The sequence below is a fragment of the Pagrus major genome, chromosome 4 (assembly GCF_040436345.1).
Source record: "Pagrus major chromosome 4, Pma_NU_1.0".
NCBI lineage: Eukaryota > Metazoa > Chordata > Actinopteri > Spariformes > Sparidae > Pagrus > Pagrus major.
In genome coordinates this window covers 20,583,269-20,601,919 of record NC_133218.1, presented here as the reverse complement: position 1 = coordinate 20,601,919, position 18,651 = coordinate 20,583,269, and the positions used below count along the sequence as shown (strand labels likewise).

The 18,651-nt window shown below is 40.8% G+C and overlaps 3 protein-coding genes across 3 annotated transcripts in view; 2 read left to right on the top strand and 1 right to left on the bottom strand.

Moving 5' to 3' along the window:
- cbfa2t3 (CBFA2/RUNX1 partner transcriptional co-repressor 3) overlaps positions 1–7,568 on the top strand; it is a 44,215-nt gene extending 36,647 nt beyond the window's left edge. The window contains exons 11-12 of the mRNA XM_073465193.1: positions 657–847; positions 1,342–7,568. Of these exons, the coding sequence (XP_073321294.1) occupies positions 657–847; positions 1,342–1,722 (572 nt within the window). The 3' untranslated portion in view covers positions 1,723–7,568. The remainder of the gene's footprint in view (positions 1–656; positions 848–1,341) is intronic.
- Positions 7,569–11,310: 3,742 nt separating this feature from the next.
- On the top strand, positions 11,311–16,283 carry pabpn1l (PABPN1 like, cytoplasmic). Its single transcript, XM_073465203.1, has 6 exons — positions 11,311–11,560; positions 13,099–13,225; positions 13,746–13,813; positions 13,901–14,007; positions 14,112–14,199; positions 15,591–16,283. The coding sequence occupies exons 1-6, from the start codon at positions 11,489–11,491 to the stop codon at positions 15,918–15,920; spliced, it is 792 nt and encodes a 263-aa protein (XP_073321304.1). The 5' UTR covers positions 11,311–11,488; the 3' UTR covers positions 15,921–16,283.
- A 27-nt stretch (positions 16,284–16,310) lies between these two features.
- trappc2l (trafficking protein particle complex subunit 2L) lies at positions 16,311–18,287 on the bottom strand. Its single transcript, XM_073465209.1, has 5 exons — positions 18,228–18,287; positions 17,782–17,954; positions 17,100–17,187; positions 16,561–16,640; positions 16,311–16,465 (listed from the first exon to the last, which is right to left on the bottom strand). The coding sequence occupies exons 1-5, from the start codon at positions 18,258–18,260 to the stop codon at positions 16,420–16,422; spliced, it is 420 nt and encodes a 139-aa protein (XP_073321310.1). The 5' UTR covers positions 18,261–18,287; the 3' UTR covers positions 16,311–16,419.
- Positions 18,288–18,651: the final 364 nt, after the last annotated feature.

The following is an 18,651-nucleotide window of genomic DNA, read 5'->3' as shown; positions in this document are numbered from 1 at the left end:
TATATTTATAAATAAAACCCTGCAAGAAATCACACACTGTACATTTGTTGTGCACCGCGAGGCCAATAATGAAAGATGGCAAAATGTAATCACTCCTGCCTCTTACTGAGAAGGGACTGCGGGAAGTTTCTATTTTCGACTGCCATCTGGAAAGGAGTCTACACACCTGCCTGTTGCAAAAACACAGCCTCCTCACTCATACAGTTTGTGCTTGTGCTGGAAGAACAAAAGGCCCCATGATAAAATCTACATCACAGGAAGCCCTGCAGTGGAGATATGCATGCCCACCGGTGGGGGAAATTCACTCCTCACTGTAAACTCGCATTTTTCTATTAAAATTATTCTTCTGACAAGATGACTATCATGCAAACAGGGAATCCCACGATGTTGGATGAACAAAACTTTGGAGACATCTGCTGTTGTCAGCACTGGAAATGATTGTGGCCAGACGTGTTTGAATTAATTATGGAAGTCTGGCTGTTTCCCTTTTCTGGCAGAAAGTTTTAAATCTTGGATGATGTACATCTGTTCGCTGAGATACAACAAGATGGCAACTTAAAGAGCCTCAATAAAGGATGACAGAGCAAGGCAGGGTGGGACGATGGTCACCAGCACCAACACCTCTCTCTCTCTCTCTCTCTCTCTCTCTCTCTCAGAGGAGGCCGTGAATGAGGTGAAGCGGCAGGCGATGTCAGAGCTGCAGAAGGCGGTGTCGGACGCTGAGAGGAAGGCCCATGAGATGATTTCAGCCGAGCGCTCTAAGATGGAGAGGGCGCTGGCTGAGGCCAAGAGGCAAGCCTCTGAGGATGCACTAACAGTCATCAACCAGCAGGAGGACTCCAGCGAAGTGAGTACCACAGACCCCTCACCTACATTTCACCGTACTCAGTCACTCACTCTTCGGGTTCCTTCTTTGCAATGCTCTTTTGCTCCATCCATCACTCTTCACTTCGTTTCCCTCAGCCGCTAATTCATCCTGTGTTGTGTAATCCACACAGCTGGCTGCTCTTGGTTTGGTGCTGCAGCATGTTGTCATCATTATTGCAGAAGCAGTCCAGTTGTCTGGGTACATAAAAGCAGACATACCCAGATGGTTTGAGCAAAGTGCCAGGCTGAGGCCATTACAGAGCAGTTGACCACCACCTGCTGGTAACACAAACCAGTGGTGCTGAACCAGGACTCAAAACCTTAAAATCAAATTCCTATGACAAGAGAAAAAAATTTAAGAATCAGATTAATAAATTAGATTGTAGAAATGACTTATTTTCATGTAAGAAAATGTACTGGAACAAGAAAGAAACTTATTTTTATCAACCCGCTCTCTCCCCACTGTCTCACCAGAGCTGCTGGAATTGCGGGAGGAAAGCCAGTGAGACGTGCAGCGGCTGCAACACGGCTCGCTACTGCGGCTCCTTCTGCCAACACAAAGACTGGGAGAAGCACCACCATGTCTGTGGTCAGGGCCTGCAGGGGCTGCCGGGGGGCAGCAGCGTCCCTCTAGGCACCCCCTCCTCCAACTCCGCGGCGTCGAGTGCGCCCCCCACTCACACAGAGAGCACTCCTCCAGGACCCCTGTCCCTGGTGGGCCAGAGCAGTATCGCGGGAGGGGCTGGCAGCGGCAGTGGAAGTGTGTCTGCCAGCCCCAAGGAGAGCAGTTCCAGCAGTGCCTCTCGCTCCACAACTCCAGCTACCCCCGCCCTACTCGACGCCACCTCTCGCTGACGTCCGACCCTAGTCCCCTCCCTGCATACTGATGCGATAGTGCCCACTCGCCACACAAAACCAAACTGAGGAATCTCCATTGCATACTGCTCCCTTTCTTCTTCCCCTACTTTAGTCCTTATTTCCCTCTTATCCTGAGCTCTTCTGAAAATCTTCTCACTACCTGATGACTTGTTTTATCATGTCACCATCTACGCCCCAACAAAAAAATATTTATTTCTGTCTTTGTCTCTATATCAACCACAAAAACAAAGATTCCAGCTTGGGGTTCAGCGTAGTGGAAAGCATGAAAAGTGTCTCCTTTCTCTGTGTTCAGTCACAGAAACATATCAGATGTGTTTGCTGAAAAACATGAGCTTTGACTTGAAGGTGTGACTAAGATGCGCCCTCAGTAATGTAAGCACGATAAATACTGTCCACATAAGGACGCAAGACAAGGGCTGTGGTAAGGCAACGTTGATGAGGGGATGACTGGGACGATTAGCACTTGGATTGGATTTCCCTTTAATTTAGCACCAATGAGAGAACAGCACCCAGCCCTGACATGTGCACTACCAGTCCAAACAGTTCACTGATGTGGCACTTACTCTACAGTGTCCTCACGGAGACAGGAAAGGAACATAATACCTTTTTTTCAAATGGATGAGGGAAGGGGATGCGATTAATTCTTCAGAAACACAGCTTAGTATTTATTAAATGTTTCTTTCTGGCTTTAAGGGAAAATAAAGAAGTCCAAATATTCTAAATAAAGAATAATAGTGATGATGCTGATGATGATGATGATGATAAGGATATGAAAATAAATTAATTTTAAACTGCTAACTACCTTGCTAGCGAGCCAAGAAAATCTACACCGGACTCACCTCTCTGCACCATTGTGAACCCAAATGAATTCAAAGATGAAAAATAACATGATCCAAACCTTTGTATTACACTGCCAAAGTGAGTAAATAAGCGATAAGGAGAAGCACTCATCTTATAACCAAACGCAAAGCAACATCACCTCCTCAGCAGATAAGCCAGCCCTGAGAGGACCAGGCTGCAGGGACGGCTGCAGAAAGGGACCCAGAGACAGTCGGACATTTAAAAAAGAAAACAAACTGTGACCTGCTTTGATCTGCAGCTGCCTCCTGCAGTCTGGACAAAACTACAGCGATTCCTCAGTGATGGCCCAGACTAGTGAATAATATGGACAATGCTGTGAACTTGAGAGAGACTTAAATGAAATGGATGGAAACCCTGCCACAGTGTGATTTTTTTGTGAGCGGACAGAGAGAAAAAACAGAGGAAAAAGGAAAAGCTACACAGCCTCAAAGGAGATGAAGATACATACATGGCGACGGAGCTGCCAAAAACCTCAAAACAAGCTTGAAAACATTGTCCGAGAAACATACTACGGAGACATATGGGAAGATTGTTCCCAAGTCCTTTTTTTTAAAAGCTCCACAACGAGGAGATATTTCAAGGAGTTGCTGTTACCTTTACATTCACTCCCTCCTTTTCCAAAGCATGATGAACAGATGAAGGAGCCTAGCGAAGGGTGGTGTAGACTTGGTTCTCCTCTCTCTTTCTACCTCCCCTCACCCCACACCTCCCTCCTACACTCTTCCCCCCCCCCCCACTACTTGACTCAAGTCTGCCCCCTTGAACCCCAGCCTGCTTTGGACAGAGCCTCAGAGCAGTCACGGGAAGACTTCAAACCTGCTTGTAGATATTGTTCCTCTTTTCAGATTTCAATAATGTCTCTTGTCGCTGATGTCCATATGTGCTGCCCTTGTGTATATCCAGAAAGACGGACTTTGTTTTGTTTTGTTTTTTGTTTCCTCCTTTAAGTTCGGGCTGAGCAGTGAAGTCAGAGCAAGGACACTCGAGAGGAAGCCCCTCATTTTACTTCTTGTTTGATTTGTTGTATCTATATTAATGAGATGAAACCCCTCTTGTAGAATATTTTGTATTGCTCGCATTGTAAGACAGTGAGAGGACAGAGGTGCAATATGAAGAGAATTCAGCTACTGAATGGAACCTCAGCAACTGCCCATAGGGTGTCATATAATATAGATACATATAAATATATTTAAAGTAACATCAGTAACTTAATGTGAATGTACATAGTATTTAAAGAGGTCCAAAAATGTGTTTGCCAAATAACAGAAACCTTTAAAGATTAATGTCCAGAATATGATTTTCTCACAGTTCATTTGTTTCTCAAATTTATCTTTTTTTTTTCTCTCATACAAGTTAAACAATTTTCACTCAAATCAAAGTGTCATGTGACCCTGAGTGGAGGAGACTGTTGGTAACAGAGGTAAAGTGGCTCCATACAGGCGCACGATGCATGTAGCTGAAAGTGGATGAAAACAGATTGAGGGTGGATGGACACCACAAGATTTCCAGAACATTTTTCTCAATTAATTTATTCCGTTTTGATCTTCTTAATTTGTACGAGGTGGCGTAATTGGGCCTCAGTGATGCCATTGCCGTGTGCTTTATTCACCCAAAGGGGAGTTTACATCCTGCAGGAGGGGACTCAACGATGTGTGATGACGAAAAATATTGTCCAAATATTGTCTGTAGTAAATCAGAGAGAAAAGTGGTGGTTTCAAATTCAGTTCCTTTACACCAAATTTAGTCCAACTTGATATGATCATGTCAACACTTAAATGCCACTTTAGTGACCCTCTCTCTTGGTCCTCATTGACCTGTGTGTGTGTGGTTAGGAGTGTTTGTTTGCCCCAAGGTGCAGGACTAGCCGTTACTGTAGGATTAAGTGATATACCAGTATTAAGCTACAGTAAACCTCAAAGCTAATTTTGATACCCAATAATCTCTGAAATGTTTCTCTCTCTCTCTCTCAAGCATCACATCTTTTGGGGTTTATTTTATTTTTTTCAGCCCTTACCACATGCTCCAGCAAAATGATTACCTCTGTTGAACACATGTTAAACAGCCTCAAGGCCTTTGCTTCAAGGATAAGTTCACGCATAGATAAAAACTCAAACATTATCTTGTCAGCCCATTGCCAGTGGGAAGTCGGGCGAGGTCTCTTATTGTACAAAACATTACTGGAACTTTGCAACAAAACAGCGCTGAAGTAGAGGGGGACTTGTTTTAAATCATAAAAAGCTACTAAAAGAAAACATATACTGGCTCCAAACGGGTTGTCCTGCATAATTCAAGTCTCTGGAAGACACAAAATCCCAAATTGATTTATTTACACCCTTTTCAAGTTGAAATCTTGCTAAAGTGAAAAAAACACACAATGTCTGAAGTGGGTGCACAAGCTCGACCACGCATCAAGGGTGTAAATAAAGTCTTCTCAAGGACATTTTTTTTATCGGGGCTTCTTGAGACTAGGATTATGTCGGAAAGCTCTATGGTGCCATTTGATATTTTTAAACAAGTTCCCATCTACCTCAGTTGTTTAGGAGAATGCTGCAACACTGACTTGCTGTGAAGCTCCAGAAATGTTTTGTAGACTGCAAAACTTCACCTGACTTTCCATCAGCATGGGGGTGAGTAGATAATGACTGAATTTTCATTTTTTGGTGAACTTATCCTTTAAAGCAACAGAGGGCTTGTAGCAGCCACATTCACATAAATGTTATATTGATCATTGTAAACTCTCCATGGTTGGCCTCATACACACTTGGACCAAACTTTGAAAAACTAGGCAACTGCTTTTCATTCATCGCCAGATGGATAAAGTGAATCTTTTCTTTTTGGACTGTAATTCAAATGGGATAAGCTACAAGGTACCCCTGCATCTGTGTGTAGCATCTATGTATGTGTGTCATAATGACCGTGATTTGGTGTTGACCTCAGCCTTTTTGTGTCCTTTCCACTCTGATGTCTAGTTCCTCCACTACTACTACCACAGACCACTCTTCATAACAACCCACCCCCCCAACCCCCTTCACACTAGCTACCTCCTGTGACCATACAGCTAACCACCAGGAGAGGTTGACCTGGACTTTGAAAAGCTGGGCTGACAGCAGACATGGAAGCGTGCATTCAAAAGCAAAGGCGTATGACTGATAAAAAAAAAAAAACTAAAGCGTTGAAAGGAATTGTCATTACTCATGATGTAGAAGATTTATTCTTGCCAGACCTCAACTTTTTGATCACATCTAACCAAACTGATACTGCTGCGATTAAGTAACAGGCACACACACAGAACTGAACACAGAATCAACCATGACATGCCATTTATTGTCCAAAACCAATAAAAGCACAGACCAAAGTACTCCTGCATTGCCATAGTAGGCTTTGACACAGTGTGTTTTTACAGACCAGAAATAATAAGGTTAGAGCTCCACTACACCGGTTAACCAAAGTGTCTGAAATACACACAATCAGGGCACAAGAGTGAAGAGCACGCTCAATGAAACTTTTCAAATGTGTAGATCTCGTATTCAAGCAATCAAAGCGCTTGTTGTCTACATATTGAATAGTGCTTCTGTAAAAAATAATGGAAGCGTCTCCTTTGGAAAAATCTACTGATTGCGTGTTCTTACAGTTACAAAGCCTTGCAGAGATAAAATGAATACATGGTGGGTGTGTGTTTGCGTGTGAATGCTGATATGTGTGTGTGTTTTTGTAAGAAAAGTCTTTTTCTTTTTTCGTGTCTCTGTACAAACTACTTGAAACCTTCAGAGCTTTAATGAAACATCCCAGACAGACTATAGTGGCAGATCGATTCACAATATGTAGCAACAGTTTTGTGCAGTAAAACACAGTGTTTGCGTACAATATTTGCATCCATACAACATTGTAATGACAGTTCCATTCAACTCTTAAGTGCTTTGCGTGTACCTCCTTGTCTGCAAGTAAGCCCTCATAAACTAAACAAAGCCAAACCCAATAGACCTGTTATAAATGACCAAAATGCAACCAAAAGCTACAACTTTCTTCTTCAGATTTCTTTTTGGATTTTGTGTTACGTCCCAGCGTTAGAGAACTTCACATAAGGCTGCTGTCCTGCAAAGATTGGAGCTTTGGAGGAAAGAGCAAACTGTCCACTCTCCTCCTGATGTGACAGGATACAAAAGATCAGATAGATGTTCTGTTCACCTGGGTGTAAGCTTCATTAAGTCATGGAACAAATGAGATCCGTGCCGAGGTGTCATATATTTTTCTCTGATGGCAAACGCATAAGGGCTCTGCTGTTGTGAATACCATCCGAGGGTCTCTGAACATTTTACATCAGCCACTTTTCTATTTGTTTAACTATGTACATGATATGGGCAAAACGCATGTTTAGAAAAGACAAATATTAGCAGGTTGGCATTTGTCTCCCCCTACCCCAACCAATAACTCTACCAATGAAGTTTCAAGGCTCATCTGATGTGATAGTGACATGTCCTTCCTGTGAAACAGGCACTGATGAATAGCTACAGAAGAAAGCTAAAGAGGCAAACAGTGGATACAGCACTTGTTTTCCCAAAAGCCATGGCTCAGGATGGTCCTGTTTTTACCTTTACATGAATTGAAAAAAAAGGTTTATGGTTTTATATGTGTAGGGAAGCATTCTATACTGTATTGTGCAATACATTATTACAGAAAAAACATGTTTCTGTAGGAAAGGTTGGCGCTTTGAAGATCTTTCTCCTCTTGTTTTGTTTCCCTCCTCAAAAGGTCCTGTTGCCGTTTTTAGATGAAGTTAACTGTGCCAGAAGAATTAAATTCTGATTTGTATTTATTTCTTGCATGCTTTCCTCCCTGTTGCTAATACCGCTCTTTAACTGTTCGCTCTGTTGGATGTGTGAAGCTGTAAAACATTCTAATTCAGGTTATTGTCTGTGTTGAACAATGTAACTGTGTAATTAAAACATGAAATGAAATATTCATCACTCTCGAAGCTTTTCTTCCTTACATGCTGAGACAACATTATCAGAAGAGGGAAATTATACATTGTTATAGAATCAGTTATTATGTAAACTTCAAAAGTCATATGGTTGCATTCCCTCATGTCTACAGAAATATGATAGTAGTAGATAAAGAAAAAAAAAAGTGTAAAAAGAAAAATATATGCCAATTGTCCCATACACTTTTAACAAACCATTATTAAATGTATATTCCACAGAAAACAATTCATTAACAAGCTCACATTATATATTTGACCTCATATTACTGTCTCACAGTAAGTATTCGTAATTTGAAAAAAAAACAACAAAAAAAAACAAGTACACATGTTTACACAAATTGTGTCTTGAAAAAGTTTACATATTCTTCAAGTCACCAAGGCCAATTAAAAACTGCATTTTATCTAATTATATCCACTGAACTCTCACACCAGGTTCATTATCCTCTTAAATATGAGCTGCTGATGAGCCGGTCATTACCTATGGAAGCCCTAAAGGGCCATGCATTCATACATTTTATTTCCTCCGTTTTCCCGTGATAACGAGTTAATTTCATTTGTTTTCTCGTTCTCTTTCTTATTATCTGGAAATAACAACTGCCGTTTTCCCGAGATAATGAGATAATTTTCTCGCGATAACGAGATAATTTTCTCGAGATCTCGAGATAACGAGATGATTTTCTCGAGATCTCGAGATAACGAGATGATTTTCTCGAGATCTCGAGATAACGAGATAATTTTCTCGAGATCTCGATATAATTTTCTCAAGATCTCGAGATAACGAAACTTTGTTTTCCCGAGATAACGATATAATTAATTTGAGATCTCCTCATTAACTACATAGCTGGTCAGCTATGTAGTTAATGACGACATCAGGCTCACTTAGATTGCGCCGATATAGCTGAAGCCTTGCTAACCGTCTTTTTAGATTATGCACACTAATGTGTATATTATCTGTAATAGCAAGGCATCATGCTATTTCAGCCTGTGTCAGGCCTTGATTGAAAAGATATGTGACGTGGTGATCGATACGCTCCTGCTCCTCTGACATAAAACTGAATGATGTTTCCCGCAATGATTTAATATACTACACTATCGTTTCGTTATCTCGGGAAAACAAAGTTTCATTATCTCGAGATCTTGAGAAAATTATCCTGTTATCTCGGGAAAACGGCAGTTGTTATTTTGAGATAATAACTCGAGATCTCGAGAAAACAATTGAAATTAACTCGTTATCACGGGAAAACAGAGGAAATAAAATGTATGAATGCATGGCCCTTTAGGGCTTCCGTAATTACCAGCTTGTGGTGTGCAGCAAAACTTTGTTTATACCCAAAGACTGTTAAATTATAGAGGAGATCTCAAAGTTACCGCTGATAAAATATGTACATCCAGAATTTGCACAAAACTTCTAGGATGTTTCAATTCGATGCAACAGTGCAGCCATGAACAAACCTACAATAACTGTACTTCTCCCTACATGTGTGATTTGTGCTTTTTTTTGTTTTTGTTGTTGTTCATTGTGTACACAGACGTCACTGACTATTTTAACACATAAAACCAGAACTAACTGCTGTCTTTTTCATATTCAGAATAAATGTAGGCAAATTGTTCCAGTGGTGTACAAGTAGTTTGCTGCCTTTTTCACTGAAGACATTTTGATTAGTTGCAGTAGGAAAACATAGTTGTAAATAACTAGATATATCATTAAATGAATGACGGCTGAATTCCATTTAGCTGTTTCACTTTCAAGATCCTGTCATTGCTCATGTTGGCTCACTGTCATGTTTTACTGAGACACCTGTGCTTTTCCTGCTATAACAAGTCAAAATGTCTGTTATGAAAAAAGTCTATCCACCCACCCAGGTGCCATATATATACTGTACATATAAAGATAAGCGACCCAAAAATTAAAAGTCATCTCACCCTCATGCTGAAAGTTAGGTGAGGTTTCGTAACCTACAAAACATTTCAGGAGCTTCACAGCAAAACAGTGATGCAGCGTTTTCTCTTCAACAACTTCATTATGGGATCTGAGGGCTTCAAAAGACTATGAGTACACTGGACGAGCTGTAAAGAGCCATTTTATGTTATTTTCAGTGTTTTTTTATGTTTTAAAACATGTACCCATCTACTTCAGTTGTTTAGGAAAACACTGTTTTGCTGTGAAGCTCCAGAAATGTTTTGACGACTACAAAACATCACCTTCACCACTTTCCTTGAGCATAGCTTAGCGTAGCCTTGACAATGACTGAATTTGTTTTAACCCTATTTTTGGGTGAAGTTGTCCATTAAAGGCGCACTATGTAGTGAAACCTTAGAAAGTTACAAATATTTACAATAGTAAAAAGGTAATAATACAAACTCAGATGTAGTTATTTGATATATTTTCATATAAACAAGCCGTCCTTGAGGGAAAAAGGGTCGCCTGAACATTGTTTGATGTGAGCAAGCTAATATAAACAAACAGTATGAAATTGTATTGTCCCTTTGAGGACAGTTTGTTTATTCAGTTTATTTGGTCTTGAAAATCTATAAGTTCCTCATCTCTTAAAATGTCTTCCTCAAAACTACATAGTGCAGTCTTACTGCTACATTATGCGCCTTACTGCTACTATCACGTGAAGTCTCTAAGCATAAGAATTTCACAAGTGTACTTGTGCTAAAACCAGAGTGACAATAAACGTCTTGAATCTTAAATCACCTTTAAGGAGAAGAGAAGAAGTGAGTATAAATGATCTGAGGATTACTGCAAAATGTCCTGTGATTTTTCATAAATACTACCAAATTTAAAGGGGCACTATGTAGCTTTGGTGAAGAAATTTGAATCAGAAGAGAAAGATCTTCACTGACTGATTTTGTTTTTATGTCTAAACAAACTAAATAAACAAACTCTCTTTGTCTCATGACAGGATAAACCAGTAAACAAACTGATCTTAAAGGAAAACACAATTTCATACTGTTTTACTTTGTTTATATTTGGTGGACCCTGCCACCTTTCTTCTCCACTTTCTTCCTTTTGTTTGCATGTGGTAAAGACCAGCAGAAAAAGTAAGACTGAACTTTTAAAGGGGCACTGTATAGTTTTGTAGAAGAAATTCAAACTCAGAATTTTTCATATTTACAATATTAATGAGGTAATAATAACTAGAAAGGTGGCGGGGTCCGCCAAAGATAAACTAAGTAAAACAGTATGAAATTGTGTTGTCCTTTAAGATCAGCTTGTTTATTGGTTTATCCAGTCATGAGACAAAGAGAGTTTGTTTATTAAGTTTGTTTAGGCATAAAAAAAATCAGTCAATAAAGATCTTTCCCTTCTGATTAAAATTAATTTTATATTTGGCGGACCCTGCCACCTTTCTAGCTTCAAACAGTGTTCTTGGGACCTTGTTTTCCTCTGAGAACAGCTAATATTTCTGAGTTTGTATTATTACCTCATTAATATTGTGAATATTAAAATTCTGAGTTTGAATTTCTTCCACAAAACTACAAAGTGCCCCTTTAAAGAAAGTCTGTTTTATTTTGAAGAATGAGGCCGTTTACTATTAAGGTATACAGTATTACTGTAGTTATATTTAAGAGGTGTAAATCATGTGCAGTGATAATGGGGGGCAGGGGCAGGGGCAGGGGCAGGGGATGGGCCCCTCTCTGATGCGCCACTGGGACGTAGACACCCTCCTCCAGCGTCTCTCTCACGTGCGCGCTTCTGTCAATCAATCCAGCGCGTGATGAGTCTCATTCACAGGTGATATCTATTAGCCTCACATGCTGTCAGGTGTCGCGTCTGTGGACCATCAACCCGTTCCCCCGCTGCAAGAGAGATTTTTGTAGCGTTTTGTGTGTGTGTATGTGTGTTTGTGTGCAAGCTGCAGTCGGCTTTGCAGATGCCATGTTCGAGCAGTGAGAATGGCGGAAAATCATCTGGAGTACGGCTACCTGGAGGGCGAGTCCATCGGGGAGCATTTCGCCGAGGACCCGGTGGGTATTCATGTTCGTGGTGAATCAAAAACGGTGCCGTCGCGTTTGTTCGTTTAGCACGCACGTCAGTAGGGCGAGCTAATGACGACTATTACGTTGGACAAACAAGCGCAAAACACAAAGCTATGCTATGTAGTATCGCTGTATCGCTGATGCACGTTTTGTGCATAGGACGACATCAGTGAGCCACATCCCGAACGGCATGCTGCATCTCCCGGTGTGACAACACACAGCTAGCTCACACAGAGGGGCTTTGCATTGTGCACCAGGCGCTGGAGTGATGCTTTCAGGTGATGATGTTGTGCTCAAACCTCAGGCCAGCTGCATGTGAAACTATGACGTCTATCTGAGCAAAATGAAGTGTGACTGACTCAAATTTCACTCATTGAGATTTGAATAAGTGGGCCACGTCTTCTGAAACATGTGGTGCTTTTGTAAAATATTTACATTAATAACTTTGTTCAGAAAATAACCTTCTGGTCATTTGATTTTTCAGATGTCAAAGTCTTTCATAATGGCTTCTTACACTGAAAGTCCAGGCCATCACTCTGTATCCGTCACAATTAGACAGATGTACGCTATCAAAATTAGTGAGGGATATGGGTGCATATGTGCATGTGCATGGATATGCAATAAAAGTCAATGAAAATGTGTTGCATTATTTTTGGGGACCAAAAATATTCACAAAGCGCAAAATAAAAAGTCAGATATGTTACAGAATAAACAAGTGAAACACTAAAACATCCCAGTATCCCTAACTAATTTTGAGCTGTGTATGTCAAATAAAAGGTAAAAGCCTTAAGTACAATAAGGCCACTGTCACGGCTTTAAAGGATAAGTTCATTAACTACTTATTTTCATGCTGATGGAAAGTTGAGTGAATTTTTGAAGTTCACAGAACATTTCTGGAGCTTCAGGGCTAAACAGCGTTGCAGCGTTCTCCTAATTAACAACTGAAGTAGATGGGGACTTGTTTTAAAATGTAAATAAGCAATCGACAAAAATGTGAAATGGCTCCATAAATCTTGTCTAGCGTATTCCAAGTCTCAGGAAGCCCTGAGATCCCAAATTGGTTTGAAAAGGCATGATTTATTTATTTGGCTGAAACCTTCACTGTAGCTGCTAAGCTAAAAGTAGCGGTGCACGGGCTTGATTGTGTGCCGAGGGTGCAAATAACGTTTTATCAACTCAGTCTGGGACCTCAGGGCTTCCAGAGACCTGGATTACGAAGGTCAAGCAGTATGGAGAAATTTTTAGTTTTCTTCTTTTTACATTTTCAGTCTAGTCCCCATCTACTTCAGTTGTTTAGGAGAATGCTGCAACACTGTTTTGCTGTGAAGCTCCAGAAATGTTTTGTGGACTAAGAAACTTGACCTGACTTTCCATCAGCATGACTGTGAGGAGATAATGACAGAATTTTTGTTTATAGGTCAACTTATTCTTATGTAAGGCATATGTTAACAACTTTTTCACTCTTAAACCAATCAATGACGCTGTGTGCCTTTTTGTGCTTATTATGTCCATGCTTGTTTTCTCAGGAGCTGGCAGCCATCAAGGCCAGGGTTCAGGAGCTGGAGATGGAAGAAGAGACAGAGAGACTGAAGGAGGAGGAGGAGAGGTGTGATGCAGGAGATATGCAGCTCCTGACCAGCAGCCCTCGACCTGGTGAGACGGCCCACGGGGGCTGATCTGCCTCGTGGTTTGTTATTGTGTCACATTGTTGTACAGCCAAATGCTGATCAGGCATTTGGGAAGCCTCGACAGTGTATTCTTAACCGGGTGTGTAGCATCGCAGCCTCCAGGCAGGTGAGCTAGCCGCCTCCTCCGCCATCTGGCTAACACCTGGGACACTTCACATGTGCCTCATCACTGCCCAATGAGACGAAGCAGTGAGCCCCAGAGAACCCAGAAGGGTCCTCCTTGCTGCCCGTGGCGATTTTCTGCCTCTGTGCATCTCTTCATCCCTTTCACCCTCCCCTTCCTCCTTTTTTGGTTCCCCCTCAGAACAGAGATGCAATCAGAGGGGAGCCAGATTCAGAGATATGTATTGTCCAAGATGATACAAGAAATGGATGTGGTGGTGAAAAATCTTTTTCTTTGACCTGTGGTGACCCCATGTGTGGACGTGCACTTTATATCGCATGCACAAAAGCAGCATATACGATTGTTTTTGTTTCCTCCACAGGACCTTTCTACAACATGACTCCTGAGGAGAGAATAGATGCAGACAACAGATCAGTCTATGTAGGAAATGTAAGACTTGTGTACCTGTCTTTTCTTCATATTGAGCACGTTTATTTTTCACACCTCTGATCTGACAAACTGTTAAACAAATTCCAGGTAGACTATGGAGCTACCGCAGACGAGTTGGAGATTCACTTCAATGGCTGTGGTCCCGTCAACCGCGTTACCATCCTGTGTGACAGGTTCTCTGGCCATCCAAAAGGGTGGGTTTATACTTTTGACACGGTTTGACTATAGATTTGTTACTATAGACATTTTGGCATCCAAGTTTACTTGTTCTTGTTCTTGTTCTCTTTTCTTTTCCCAGCTTTGCCTACATTGAGTTCTCTGATCGAGACTCTGTTCATAGTGCTATTGGTTTGCACGAGACCATGTTCAGAGGAAGAGTCCTTAAGGTAAGGAGCATTACACTACATGTTAGACTCGGGGGGGAACCTTCAAACTTGGAAGCTACCCACAACTATCTGTCTACAGCACCATGGGCTCTACTAACACTGGATTTAAGTCGTAACTTCACCAATTTACACATTAAAGTGTAAAGTGTGTGTACAGGTCTTGGAGAGTACTACTGCACATGTGAATAAAGTAGTATAAAGCCTTCTGTGACTCCAGAGGAAACTGCCTGTAATCTGATAAGAGTCACTCAGTGGTTACGTTGCATTGTGGGTAATGTAGGCGCCAGGTTTTGAAAAGCATTCCACTTACTTAGCCACTGAGTGGCATCACTAGAGCTTCCTCTGGAGCCACAGAAGGCTTTATACTACTTTCTTCACATATGCGGTAGTACTCCTCAAGACCTGTTAACACATTCAATGTGGATAATAGGTTAGTTACCCTTTAAGGATAGACAGATAGTCAAGTATAGGTATGAATGTTTTGATCGGGGGACAAACTCTCAAAGGATACAGAGCTCAAGTGATGCCCATATATAGCCTAAATTTAACTTCCTCTTACCACAATTTATCATAATCGCTCTTGTGAAATACCTTTTGTTACGTGCAAAAACTTAGTCACTGTTTGGTGGAAGTAAAAACAAATAGTCATTGTACAGTACTTTGGAATCTACTTAATGTTCCTCTTTAAAGCAAACCAGTCACAGCACCCATTTAATTGTAATTTTCCTTCATTTGAGCTGGTCTCTTGGATATGAATAAATTGCACTTGTCTGTCTTTGCATCAATACATAAGTTTTTTTGTTCCATTACTGTTGAATACCAATCATGGCTCGGCTTTAAACACTAATAAATTATCCTAAACAGTGAAGTAAAAACCAGCAGAACTGCAACAAACAATTATTTTTATTATCAAGTTAAGGGACTCTGTGGAACTTCTTCTGGTTTGTGCTGGAAGCAAATCGTTTGTTTGTTAGCGGACTGTTAGCTATCGTTGCTTTCTCTAAGCGAGCCGAGAGACGCGCTGAGACGAGGCACTCGAGAACCTTCATAAAGTCACATCCTAAGGACTGTTGCAGAAAACCTCACAAAGAAGTCCACATGAACAACTTAATCTTCCACAGGCTTGTATAGGCAGTGAGAAAGACCGGGAAGGTTAAATTTTTCATGTGACAATCTATTCATATATGGCCAATAAAAATGAGTAATACATATAAATTGTTACATAGAGCCCCTTTTAATCTGTTATTTTAATAATCATTGTGTATAAATGCATTTAAAATTTGTAATTTCCTTGACATCTTCATCAAAATCCCCAAGACGTTTCATTTACAATCATAAATGTCACAAAGTGATTGTTGCAGCTCTATAAAAGTATGTTCTTTGGTTTGCAGGTAATGCCCAAGAGGACCAACATGCCAGGCATCAGCACCACAGACAGGGGAGGACACCGAGGCGGCCAGCCCAGAGGCAGAGGACGTGGTTACCGTCCACCCCGATACCAGAGCAGCTCTCGAGGCAGGTTCCGCTACCAGTCAACCAGGCCACAGCATCAAACGCCCCACCCTTATTACGGAGGCCCCTCAGTGGGAAAGAGACAGTGGGGACACATGGACTACCACGAACAGATGCCTAAACGTTACCCATGTCTCCTTCTCATCACCCCGCCGTCAGAGGAGTTAGGGGCAGGTTCGAGCGGACAGCACTACCCTCAACAGCGCTAGCAGCATCCACAGCATACATACTAACGTGGGTGAACAGAACTGATCATTTTAAAGAAGTGTTTCCAGGCAATACTGAGTTGAGCATCATGTGAGAGGCAGCGGGGACGACTTTGCATCCCTTCATCAGTCCTTCAAGTAGGTGCGATGTGAAAACTGGGGTCAGGTGTTTTCATTATAAGCTTATGTTGCCGTGAATGCATGGGACAATCCTCAAATTGTTATGCAGTTTGCGTCTCATTTTTATAACTTGATGCGAATGTATTGTGTTGCTGCCTGCAATGTTATGTGTAAATTCTCCCTACGTATAACTTATAAGTTCTTTGCTATGTAAGTGAATGAATAAATAAATCAATGATCCGGTGATTCATTGTAGTAAAATGACACACGCAGTGATGTGCAACAACGACATTTTATTACTTATGCACTTCAATAATCAAGGCAATATGTAAACAAAAAAGGGGGGTTCTGTACAGTGGAGGTTCAGAAGAGAGAAGTGACGTCAGCCAGTTTGCACCATCATTCCAGATACGATGCCATCAAAGGCCCTGGAGAATAATTGGTTGACGATGAAATACTGCTGGATCTGGAAAATACTGATGTAAATCTTTTTGAATATCAAGTTTCAAAAGAATAAACTCACTTGGACTGAATTTGGTCCCCTGGATTGTGGAAGGGGTTGCACATTACATCTGTAAAGGAGTTGTGCAATTTTCGGAACATCTGGAATAGAACAAGACATTACAACAGGACATTAAGCCATTTCAAAAGTTTTAAAAAATTAACAAGCACATCACAAATTGTATTGTGGGGTATGTGCACATACTTTCTAAATTGAGGTTTCCTTCTTTTGTATAAACCTGGATGTGTGCAGTATGTCTACATTTCTAGACTAGAGGCAGGATTTGTAAGGTGCTCAGAAAGCTGCATTGAGAAAATGTAGAAAAACATTAATATTGTAGCAACTTTTCTAAAATTATCTTCAATTTACCCATTTAATAATAGTGAAACACATTGTGGAAGACTGAGGTGTCACTTTTCTATTGGATCATAATATCTAAACTGAGATTAATGGAAACATTTCAGCAATCTCACACATACTGTACAGCTAGATCAACATCCTGACACAGGCAACAAAGGTTGGAGATGTTGATTAAACATTAAACTTAAATATCAACTTACACTTCTAATTTCGTTGTCCCGCAATGATGTATTCGATGAGTCCACAACAATGACAAATTTAACCTTGGAGTTGGTTACATACCCATATCTAGAATACCAGTTAAGGATATTTGGTTTCACTCATAAATAGGACGGTGTATTGAACTTAGATACTTGTATGGTACCGGCCGAATTGCACAAACAAAACATTATGAGGTAAAAAGTGATTGTTCACTATGTGTCAGAAGCATGCAGCATGTTTGTTGTGCCAAGATCTAATAGTGCTGGTGATTTGCTAGAGAAGGGGCTCACCACGTGAATGTGTAATCTTTTGTTAAACCGGTTTCATGAAATTGGTATCGGATTGTTCAGGAACCGGTATCGAAGTCAAGGTATCAGTGCCAGTCTCAATTTTTTTTTTTACATTAACAATAGTACAAGAAATGCAGTAGTCTACAGATCTGGGAGTATGGGCATTAGGATTTCAGCACCTTTCTTCATTAACAGAGGTGTGTACAGTTGTTATGATCTTCAGATGTCATAAGATGTGTTAAAACTCTTGTTAAAAAGACAATTAACCTTAGATCACAATCCAAACCCTGTAAACAAAAAGATGATCTAATTAAAAGATAAGTCAGTTTGGAGCACTCGTCTTGTGGGTTTTCCTGACCCCCAACCTTTAAAAAAAAAAACACAAGGATACACTTTGTAGTCTTCAGTGGGATAAAGCAGACCCAAGTACAGCTCTCTCTGGTCTCCCAAAGATTTGCCCACAGCTGAGATCTTCTCCTCCACCACATCCAGAGAGGTGTGCACTGTGTAGTGAAACTTCAGCTCATTTTGAGTGGGCACACTGCGGATATACAGCGGGTAGTTCTGGGTGGGGAAAACACACAACACATAAACCAGTTAATGCACAAAAATCTCATTAACGATGTTGGGAACTATAACAGCAGCTAGCCAAAAGGAATGCTAATGTTGTTAGCTTTTAACGTTAGCTCTGTTCGTATAATTCATCCTGCTGGACCTTCTGGAGTACAGTCAAAGCTGACACTTGTTTAGAGACGATTATAAGAAGAAGGAAAATATTTTAATACAAAACAATGGCTATGGATAGAACCTGGGACATTTAAAAACAGGAATCATTACCTCTTTAGCGATCACTGCTATGCACACCGCCATGTTACTGTTCCTCCTCCGAGCTGTCAGATGCTGTCACGTGATATGCTGCATTCAGACGCTCCCGGAACTGTGGGAAATTCATAGGAGTACGTGACTTTTAAAAAATATGTTATATAAATGTACAGTATAAATACGCACTTTTAGAGTGTTTTAGCCGTATTATTTATGTAACTTGTTAACAAGGTACTTGCATGATTTATTACCTCTCATGTCATTGTATTTCTATTTAATTCTTTCTGACCGATATGGAATTTAATATCGCACGTCCAACATTTATCAGCAGTCCTTGAATGCACCAAAAATCAAGGAACAGTTTAACGTATGTTTACGGTTCAACGAGTTAATCCTGATGAACAGCACCAGCACATTGATTAGTCGATGAAATAAATAT